We start from the raw sequence: 11,546 nt of genomic DNA, 5'->3' as shown, positions 1-11,546 counted from the left end.
AAAACCATAGTAAACTATGGTTACTGTAGTAAAACCATGCTTTTGCCCTAAGTAATCAATCCACCAAAAAACATGGTTACAACACTTCTACCACAAAAAAACCATGGTTAATTTTCGTAAGGGTTAAACTACAAGTCAACATTACTGAAAGATCGCCATAAACCCTAAATAATAACAACAGTAATTTTTTAGGGCAACTTTTCCACAGTTCTGCTAAAAATCTGCCACTACAATTAAAACTTGTTAACAGCTTTAGTTACAAGAAAACATTGAACACTTCTACAGTATATTACAGATTTGGTTAGATACAGTGATTTCTATGGTAGCTTACCTTTAAGGGTATGTTCACATTTTAAAAAAGACAAAACCAAAAAACTTAATATATTTTTTTATTTTGGAGGGACTGCAGGCTGAATAGAGACACAATTCGATTAACAAATTTGGACGGTAATAAATGTATCTGTTATGAAAGCATGTACAAATAAAACAGGTACAAAGAGTGGAATCTCAAAATACATTCATTTTAACAGTTTCAGAATAGTATTGAGCTGTTAAAACAATATATGTGCTATGCACACAAACAAGTTTTGTCTTTACCAAGAAACAGCCACAGTATTTTAGATTTTTCACGTTTACAAATGGCATCAGTTTGTTGTACAGTAGGAAAAAATAAAATTCTTAATTGATAGTAGTTACAGTAAGTGATTTCCATACACGTCAGTTGTACCGTTGTGATCAATTATCCACATAACAAAGATAAATGACCAAAAATCTAGTGTGATTTTTCAGAGGACGCCGGCTTCAGTTAATGAAGTGCTAGCCTCAAGTAGCATACCCTTCAAGTAAACACGAACAGTATAAAATAGGGTTACAAAGTCCTGTGTACTAAAGACTGTGTCAGCCAAAGCAAAGCCTAGCGTGGAAGGAATAAATCCTCTGCCGTATTCCACCATCCACGTTCCTGCGCTCCATTGCACTGAGGTAGCCTCGCCCACTGCGTGCACTATAGAGTCACCTGCCCCCAAAACCCCACAGGTCATTGTTGAAATTCATGAGTCAGAACATAGAACAATGTTTAAGGTGCTTAACTTGAACTTGTCATACCTGGGTAGTAAGTCTCACTTTTCGTCGTTCCCTCTTTCCATTGCCTGAACGTTCCAGAAATGATAGTGTCTGATATTTCTGCCCAGTAACGGCCTGCAAGAGATACAAAGCAGAACATAAGTGGAACATACCAGCAATCCTTAAGGGCCACTATAGTCATGTCTAATGTCTGTGTGGTATATACTACAGAAACACAAATATGAAGGCCCAAGAATGCTGTCTGTCTCTGTGGGTGGATTTCACCAATATTCTCAGTGGTGATTCTTATCACTCCTAGTACTATATTTTAAAGGAATAATCAACATTACAACAAAGACTACCATGATATAGAAATAATTTTCAATTTTGAAATGCTCTACCACCTGAGCTAAAGGAACACTGCATTTATGAAATAGAACCAGAATATGTTCTTGAAAAGATTCTTCAGAGTAGGCAGTTCTTTTTTTGTCTTTGAGCAGGTTACCTGAATGTCCACCTGTGTCCACAGCAGTTCCAAACAGCAGTACATACTCTGTAAGAGATGCGTGCAGCAGACACATGGACCCCATCCACCCGCCAGCATTTACAAACACCCACTGTAAGTCTTCATCAGGCAGAATGTGACCTGGATACTTCTTCCGCAGCTCCACGACTACTTTAGAGAAAGCCTGTTCATGATCTTGGCCTTACAAACAGATGGGTTGGGTAAAATGAAGAACAAGACGGAATGCTTGCATCAAATGTTTCTTACACAAAGCTAATTTACAGGCTTTGAGAGACTTTTAAAGAATTTTTTTGCAGTAGTAGATTACAACATCTTTTTTATGCAAACAGCAAAATTATGAGGTCAATCTGTATTGTTATTGGACGCAAAAGTAAGAGCTGAATATAAAAAAAACTTCTTGCAACACTTTTACAGTCCATCATTAGTACACAATGAAAGCTATTATACTTAATATAAAGCCTCTAAAATGTAACGTTACAGTATTAAACCTTTAGCAATATAGCGGTTTGTTCCACCAGTTCTTAAGACATTTGCAACACACTGAACTCCAATACGCCATGCTGTGTTAGCCAACATATATGACAATTAAATCCTTGCTGTTCACCAAAAAACAGGTTTAAATTATTACTCACCTGCATACTGTCTGGCTATCTTGGCAACATCTTCTTTTGTAAAAATATACTGTTTTTTTGCCATCCAATATCTCAGGAAATTAACTGTCAACACGAAACTACCCAAAAGCATCACCAGTTTTAGGACACTTCTTATTGAAGACATCTTGATCGGAAATCAAATGTCTGATTAAAACTAAAAATACGTTTAATAAAACACATTCATACACACAGCATGTCAAACACGAAAGGTCACTGACGCCATGTGACGTTGGTCGATGACATTTTTTGACCAATCGGTTGCACCGACGGCTGACGTTCATCCAATCGCGTCAAAACCACAACAAGGAAGACAGCACGAAAGGAGCCTTATTACCATCATTACGCCATCACAAGAACGCATAAAACGAAAACCCTTTTAAAAACGTAAGACACAATGAAAACGCATATTTATTCGAGTCATATTTATGTTTTGTGTGCAATTATAAACACCGACCATATCGCTCATTTAAGTCGTAGAGCTGTTTCTGCTTTGGGACTTGCTGCGTTTTTTATGCGCAATCTATTGCACTTCATTATACATTTAGAGAGAGCAGCACACGAAACCAAACTGAACAGATTCAGCTATTATTGTTTGGATGATCGGATAAACTCCGAATTTGAAGGACTTTTCTATATCTGTGTGTAGTAAGATGGACAGTAACAGCAAATCCACGTTTGACCCTAAAGGTAAAGAATGGTTGTTTTGTGAAAACAAAATACCTAACCTTTGAACTGTGCACTGAAATACTGGCAAAAGAGATCAAACTGAGTTAATATCTTTAAAGTATAATGGTATCTGATTTCTCTTGGCTCAAGAAACGTTAACTCAAAGCTTGTAATATTAGAGCTCCGTTGTAGTAAGATACTTTATCTTTTGACACTTATCTGAAGACGCGCACTAGATGCATCACGTGACGGCTGTCTGTTTAGTTGATCACGTGATCTTAGTTACCCGAAGTCCGAATCATTTTAAAGATTCGATTCGTTCAAATGAATCGTTTAAAAATGGATTTTTCTTACGATAGTGTGTTTAAGTGCGTGGTGCTTAAAACCTGTCTGTAAAATACATATTTAAATATTAATTAAATACATATGTCATTTAATACTAGTGTTTAGTGTTGTTTTAAAAAAATCTGCATATTAGCCTATTTCAAAAATAGCCTGTAAGGGATAATCCACGGCTACGACGTGGAGGCGAAGAGCGGCGGGAGGTTGCTTCCGCGAAGTGCATTAACATCCTTTTGCTAGCAACGCCAAGGTTAGGGGTTTGATCCCAGGGATTGCACATAGAAAACTTAGAAACATGTATAGTACAATGAAATGTAAGTAGCTTTGGATAAAAGCGTATGCCAAAATGCGTAATTGTAAATTTAGCTGAACTTTATGACATCATATGTATTGAAAATACAACGTTTACAGATTGTTACAGGTTATACTCAATGAATCATTTTTCAGATATTTTGTGGAATATTTTTCTTTGTTACCTAAAGAGTGAATTTTTTGTCAAATGATTACACAATTGTGTTGAACAGTTTTTCTATGGCTTATTGAGTCATGAGTTGCTTTTGTATTTTGTGGCTTTTATCATTATTTTCCAATTGTTTTTGCAATCTTGTTCTATTTCTAAGATCATCAGCATTTAAGATACAATCCCCTGCGGAACTCCTGGGTTTTGGTCTCGGCCCATCGGATGAAGCGTCCATGGAAAGGACAGGTGGAGAAACCTCCGGAAGACAATGTCCCACGTCATGACCCAAACAACCCCCTCTGTCCTGGTAGTGTGAGAGCAAATGGAGAGGTGAGGAGTTGGACTTCCTTTTTTAATTTCATTCTTTTCCTTCGCTGAGATCCTCTCGGGATGGCACTCCATTCACATGTAATATTGGATCCAAGATGGCGCCGCAGATGGCTGCCTCAGTGTGGAGCTCTCCAGTTGTTTTAGTGTTTTTGTTAGTTTGTCCTGTTTTATGTTTTTCACCATACAATCAGTTTCACAAGAGATGAACTGCTGAACATTCGGCATTGCACACCAACTGATCTTTTACCGGTTTTTGATTATTCAGATGTTTTACTTAACATCGTAATCGGAGACGCAGCGGCGCTGAAGCGTGGGTGAGTTTTCCTCGTTCATTCTCGTGTGTGTTTACATTCCACCGCAAGCGCGCATGGCGTTACAACAGCTCGCCGATCACATCACGGATACTGAGTAACAACATCCGGACTCTGTTATTATTATTCTTGGCGACTTTAATCAGGCAAAACTTACACTTGAGCTGCCAAAATACAGACAACACATCACATAAATAAACAAATAAACAAAACATAAACAAAAATATTTTGGACCATTGCTACACCACAATAAAGAATGCATATCGCTCTGTCCCTAGAGCAGCTGTAGGGCTGTCTGATCAATGCCTGGTTCACCTTATCCCAGCCTACAGGCAGAAACTAAAATCTGCCAAACCTATGGTAAGGACTGTTAAAAGATGGACCAACGAAACTGAGCGGGCCTTACAAGCCTGTTTCAAGTGCACCGATTGGATTGTTTTTGAAGCTGCTACCACCGATCTGGACGAGCTCACAGAGACTGTAACATCATGCATCAGTTTCTGTGAGGATTTGTGCATTCCTACTAGGACTTTCTTAAAATACAATAATGATAAACCATGGTTCTCAGCAAAACTCAGACAGATTCGCCAAGCGCAGGAGGATGCCTAAAGAAAAGGGGACAAAGTCTTGTACAGGCAGGCTGAACAAAGGAAAGGACAAAGGAAATCAGAGTGGCTAAGAGAAACTACTCTAAAAAGTTGGAAAACCGGTTTTCAGCCAACGACTGCGTCTGTGTGGAAAGGCCTGAAAGACATCACTAACTACAAGCCACCACCCCCAATTTTGCAGGCAATCAACACCTGGTCAGTGATCTGAATGACCAGGTGTTCCTGGTCAATGATCTGAATGACATCCTCCAATTTTGCAGGCAATCTACACCTGGTCAATGATCTGAATGACCAGGTGTTCCTGGTCAATGATCTGAATGACTTTTACTGCAGATTTGAAAATGCTAACTTTACACCTCACACCAACTCTGACATTCTCTCTACACAACACCTATCACCTTCAGTCACTCCACACTCATCCAGGATGGTGATGAGTCTGCGTACAGACAGGAGGTTGAGCAGCTGTCTGTCTGGTGCAGTCATAACAACTTGGAGCTGTACACGCTTAAAACAGTGGAGACGATTGTGGACTTCCGGAGAAACCCCCCTGCACTCCCCCCTCTCACCATCATGAACAGCACTGTGGCAGCAGTTGAGTCATTCAGGTTCCTGGGCACCACCATCTCTCAGTACCTGAAGTGGGACAATCACATTGGCTCCATTGCTAAAAAAGCCCAGCAGAGGTTGTACTTCTTACATCAGCAGAAGAAGTTCAACCTACCACAAACTCTGTTAAAAAAGTTTTACGCAGCAGTCATAGAGTCTGTCCTCTGCACATCCATCACTGTCTGGTTTGACTCCGACACAAAGTCAGACATCAGAAGACTACAGAGGACGGTTCGGACTGCTGAGAAGATCATTGGTGCTCCCCTGCCCACCCTCCAAGAACTGTATACATCCAGAGTGAGGAAAAGGGCTCAGAAAATCATCCTGGACCTCTCACATCCAAGCCATCATCTCTTCACAATGCTGCCGTCTATGGAAGCATATTGGTTGCTATTTTCAATTTGAAATGCAGTATGTAAAATGACAATGCAATTGTGTATTTAAATATACATTTGAAATAACATATGTGCAACATTAAGTACAAAATGAAAATTAAATTATATCAGTTACATTTGTCAGTTCCTACACTAGTTTTAATATGTTATTTAAATGGATATTTTTAAGGCTCTTTAAGTTGCAAAATTAAAATGAAAATTCATTCCCCGGATTGATTATATACGTTTAAGATAGTCAAGCAAAACTGTAGCAAAATGAAAATTCTAATGTTATTTTCCCTAAATGCATTAACATTAACAGGTTGAAAATTTGGGATTTAATGTTGCACATATGTTATTTCAAATGTATATTTAAATACACAATTGCATTGTCATTTTACACACTGCATTGCCATTTTGCGGATTGCATTTCAAATTGAAAATAGAAACCAATATGCTTCCATAGCGGTCTGGTCGGCGCTACAGAGCACGGAGCACCAAAACAACCAGACACTAAAACAGCTTCTTCCCTCAGGCCATCTACCTCTTGAACAGTTAAATGTTTTTTACCCACCATGCAATTAATAACTCTGTGCAATAATAATTAAGTGCAATATCAATTATATCCTCCAGATAATACACTATCTATTTTTATACAACTTTTTCTGTAAATTATATTTCATTCTGCTGTATATAGCACATACCTTGTACTACAATAGTCTATTCTTATTTTTTACTTACATATTTACATAGACACATAGCTTTACTCTCTATATCTTTATCTTATGTTTATTGTATTGTATTTCTTATTTTTTATACCCATAGGCCCATTCTATTGTGTTATGTTCTCTGTGTACTGTTGTTGCTGTTTCTGTGTACAGGATGCTCCTGTCACCATAGGCTCCCGTCAAAACAAATTCATTGTATGTGCAAACATACTTGGCAATAAAGCACTTTCTGATTCTGAATATACTATATAAATCTGCAGCATGCAAGCTTAGACTCAACATAACATTGTCATCCATTGGTGTGGATGCTAATATAGTTATTGTCCTTGATGTGAATGGGCATTTAACCCCTTCTGGCTTAGCCTAGAGCATCACAAAAGCTTTTAAAAAGTAAAAATGTTCTCAATCGCTTTGGCTCATTTTTTGAATGAGACTTTCACAAAACAAAAAGTTTGGGTCTCTGAACAGTTAGTTTCTTGTTCATATCAGAAATATTTCAGGCATGCATGTATATTCTGTGAATATCTATGACATGGGAAGTTGCTAAATTGGCAAATTGTCTGCCTATTGCAATAAACCACTAAATACAATCAAGCATTTAGAAGCATATATATGGAGTTTGCCCACAGAACAACTACTAGACTTCACTATTTACTGTAACATGTATAAAACATTTAAAAGTAAAAATGGATATATTTTTTAGTTTACATGTAAAATGGACTGATTATTCAGATGACTGCCATTGTGAAAAAATAATCTAAACGTTTTGGTTAGTACGGCTCACACAATGACAAAAACATGTTCTACTGTATTTTGGTGGCACTGGTTTTGACGTTCCAGCAAACAGTTGTGACCATTGAACTTACAGTTTAGAGAATATTAAGTCTGAAATGTGCCAAAGTGATTGAGAAAAACTGTAACTTGTTCTTGTGCAATCTGATGTTTCTGCTGTCATTATACACACTTTTATGACCCAGCAAAAGGATTGTTGAGATCTTATATTTATGTACATTTCTGCAGACGTTTTTTGATATTTAAGATTATTTAACATCATTTAGCATTATATATAATATATAATCATAGTATTCGTGTGTTTACACTGTTTGATGATACTGCTTTGATTAGATATGTACTTTTGGCTTCATTTTAAAAGAACCAAGCCCAGTACATGAATCACTTGGTTTGTTAACATAAGTTTGCTGAACTCATATGAGATCTTTTGAAGAGCTCAAATGGACTAAGTGTAAAAACAACCATGCAGTAGTTTACATTCATTACTGTATATTTTCCCATGTGCTTTGCAGGTGAATCCACAGTATGAAAGCACATTCATGTTTGAAAACGATTTTCCTGCTCTCCAGCCAGATGCTCCAGATCCCGGTATGATGAACATTCCCTAAATCCAGCATAAATTACAGCATGCTTTTACATCCAGTGCTTGAATTGAAGGAGTGCTGGGGGTCCGGGACCCCCCATAAGGCATTAGGGATCCCCCTTAAGAAGTAAAAAATTGACTTAGGGGGGTCCCTCAGATATTTTAATTTGAGTAAAAATGATAATGACAAATGTGATTAAATTCATGCAATGTATATGGTCAATTTCGTGAATTAATTATTTACAATAATTTATATTAAGTTTGTTTATGGGCTAGTCTCTTTAAATTTTAAACGCCCCGCCCCACGTCTAAAGACCGCTAAGCGCAGGACATCGTTGACATGACTGCTTGATTGGCGTCGCTCCGGTGAAGCTAACTTCAGCTAAAACATGGAGAATAATAAACCTCCACTCGCAGTCGGGAAGAGGAAGCTTCTAACTTTTTTGAAGGGTTATTTTCTCTCTCTATATATCTTTCCACTATTTTTATCAACTCCATGTCGGGGCTTTTGTATTCCTTACGTAAATTATTATTAGGCCTGGTTCTGGGGTGCTAGAGATGAGTGACACTCATCATTCAATTCGAGCACTGTTTACATCTAACATGTTACGTGGTTTTGGGCAGTGGTGGAAATGGCCAAGATTCACTGGGGGAATAGGAGACATTCACCCTATAGGAGACATCTTATAAAAAAAAATGCTATTACATAAATAAAAAAATTGAATCCTCTACATTTGAACTGAAACGCCATCTCTTTTAAAATTCACTCCCTGAATACAGCTCCCTCAAGTCCCTCCCTTTTCAGCACTGGTTTTACAGGTCATATCAATCTTGGACGTTTCGGAGACTTTTATGATTGTGGTTAGAATTTCAGAAATGTTCTCGTCATTTTATCCTGCAGATTTTTGGGGTCTCACCCTGCTTTTTAAACATTAACACAGGAGTTCCCATCTATGTTGAGTTTTTTTGTTAGCTGCATTTTCTTCTTATTATTATTATGAATGACAATTACATTTTGTCTGGTAAAATAATTATAAGCATACACCTTAAGGTTAACGAAAATAAAAACGTTTAATTTAAATTGTCTTTGACTGGTAATGAAGTTTTGTAGGCCTGTGAAAGTCAGGACTTTTGGAAGAGTTTTTAATTATTTTCTGCTCAAAATGATTTTATTTGCTAGATATTGTTCTTGCAAACAGTAAAACTTTAAAATTTCGACTTGAGTTGTGAGCAAACAGTTTCTTTGAAGTAGTTCTTCAAAAATACAATGGTCAAACTGATTTACATATTTGTCTGCATTTGGATTTCTTTGAAGTACCTTGTAAATTTCATAGTATATAAATATGGCAAATATTGAGTAGCACATTATAAAACCATTGTATTTATACCATCACCGTATAATGGTAGCACTAAACCATTTCTTTTGTAGTTTCATGTAGTTATAATAGAGTTAGAGGGTTAATATTCTGATCCGTGTTTTTACAAACATATGATATTACTAATACATGATTAATACGTTTTTGTAATCATTTGTAATGTTCTAGGTTCAGATCATCACCCACTTTTCCGAAGCAAAGCAGCCAGAGGCGTCTGGTGAGTGCACTTTTTCTTCTCCTTAACAATTCATTTAATCATTATTATTAGTATATGATTATATTATTAACCATACTGTACACTAAGGCAAACTTCACTGCGTATTATCGCTCATATACTTTAAATTTAGATTAATTTAAACTTTAGTGTGTAACTCTTGCCACATTGTTGGTGTAATGGACAAGTTGCTGGTCAAGAACTATTACTAATATTTACTAAACATTTGGATGTACAATGTTTTGCTGGCACGACTCATAGCAACCACATGGAACACTCTAGCAACCCCCTTACAGTTACATAGTAATGCACTTAAAGCATTCCAAAACACCTTAGCAACCACATTGCAATGCCCTGACAACCACACACAACACTCTTGCATTGCAGCGGTGACTTTGCACTAGCGAGCATGAGGGCCACGAGACACGTATGGAGCAGGATCAACAAACCATGATAATGTTGTGTGGTGGGTTTATGCAGTTTTGTCATTAGGCGCATTTGCACAGATCGCCATAAATAGGAGTGACATTGAGGGACAATCACAACAAGCTCTGTTATTCTGGATCGTGGCCTCTCCAAAGCAGTGCTATTAAACTATTTCCCTGTGTTTAATCGTGCTCTGTGTGGAAATTGATTGTGCTGCTGGAACTGGGACACCTCAGGAGAGCAGACAGGAAAGAATTAAACGGTTTTATGTTCTAAGTCGTGGCGATGGGTGAAACCCAATTAGAGGTTTAGTCTGGTCGAGACCTTTGCCAGAATTAAGAGTATGCACAAGAGCATTGCTTGTGTTAGTGTATTAGGCCAATGTAAATTAGATAAGTAGTTTTAGGCCACTCCAGTGAATACTGCCATAACATTGTTTAGTTAAAATAAACATATTATTAGCTATACATAATACATATATAATTAACTTTAAACGTCTTGGTTACGGATGTAACCTCGGTTCCCTGATGGAGGGAACGAGACGTTGTGTCGAACCGACAGAATGGGGTTTGTCTTGAGAACCTATCATCTTCTGAGTATTTAGAAAAGGCCAATGAAAATTGGCGAATGAAATTTGCATGCCGGGCTCCTCCTCGGATGTCCGGGTATAAGAGGGAAGCCGGCGTGCTCATTCATTCACCTTTGGTCTGAGGAGCCTAAACATCCTCCCCCGACCGCTGGGGTGGGCGGCCAGTGTTGTGGCATGAGGGACACAACGTCTCGTTCCCTCCATCAGGGAACCGAGGTTACATCCGTAACCAAGACGTTCCCTTTCTGTCGGTCTCTCGACGTTGTGTCGAACCGACAGAATGGGGTTCCAATGGAAAACGTCACAGCACTGAGCCACGTCACAATCTCTGCGGAGCGACGTTGACTGGCCTGGGCGAGTCAGACGAACACGCTAGCGCGAAATTATGACCTTCCAGTGGAGAGGAAGGGGGACCCAGAGCTTTCCACAAAAAGTTGGGAAGCCCCCTAACGCCGGCCGTCACGGGCGGAGGCCTAATTCTCTAAATGGCGAGAAGCCGCCCGGCACCGTTCGGGCCACTGGGTAAGCATTATTCCCCCTGGGGGAAAAACGCTGCAGAGGCCACTACCTACCGTAGGGAGGAATAGTGGAGACACCACATGGTCTCAAAATCAGGGGAGAACTCATGGGAAGAAAGTGCAGACAGGAGTTAACCGCAAGGTGGGAGTCCACCTGGGGAGATCATGGGTTGCCAAGGTGGGAACCATTCATGAGGATACATCAGATGGAACAGCCCACGGAGTGGGTGTTACCACGTCTGGAGCACTAGGTCCGGTTAGAGCTATGTGGGAGATAACTCAACTGTTCCCCGGCCTAAGGGGGCAGGGCTGCTCTGCCCAGCCTGTCCCCTGGAAGGGTGCTTAGTGATGGATGGAATGCCTGTTCTTTACCCGAGGGGAA

General features: G+C 38.9%; 2 protein-coding genes across 7 annotated transcripts in view; one reads left to right on the top strand and one right to left on the bottom strand.

Annotated features, from left to right (window-relative positions):
• Window positions 1-380: 380 nt before the first annotated feature.
• On the bottom strand, window positions 381-2,468 carry sigmar1 (sigma non-opioid intracellular receptor 1). Its single transcript, XM_057320547.1, has 4 exons — window positions 2,221-2,468; window positions 1,568-1,768; window positions 1,105-1,197; window positions 381-1,015 (listed from the first exon to the last, which is right to left on the bottom strand). Exons 1-4 carry the CDS (start codon window positions 2,363-2,365, stop codon window positions 786-788), a joined length of 669 nt encoding a protein of 222 aa, XP_057176530.1. The 5' UTR covers window positions 2,366-2,468; the 3' UTR covers window positions 381-785.
• Window positions 2,469-2,547: 79 nt separating this feature from the next.
• galt (galactose-1-phosphate uridylyltransferase) overlaps window positions 2,548-11,546 on the top strand; it is a 161,480-nt gene continuing 152,481 nt past the window's right edge. The window contains exons 1-4 of one of the 6 annotated variants that reach the window (XM_057320543.1): window positions 2,548-2,625; window positions 3,870-4,039; window positions 7,971-8,046; window positions 9,586-9,634. In XM_057320543.1, the coding sequence (XP_057176526.1) occupies window positions 3,932-4,039; window positions 7,971-8,046; window positions 9,586-9,634 (233 nt within the window). In that variant the 5' untranslated portion in view covers window positions 2,548-2,625; window positions 3,870-3,931. The other 5 variants (XM_057320546.1, XM_057320541.1, XM_057320544.1 and 2 more) reach the window with 5 other exon arrangements.

The sequence above is a fragment of the Triplophysa rosa genome, linkage group LG22 (assembly GCF_024868665.1).
Source record: "Triplophysa rosa linkage group LG22, Trosa_1v2, whole genome shotgun sequence".
NCBI classification, from domain to species: Eukaryota; Metazoa; Chordata; class Actinopteri; order Cypriniformes; family Nemacheilidae; genus Triplophysa; species Triplophysa rosa.
This window is presented reverse-complemented; position numbering and strand designations above follow the sequence as displayed.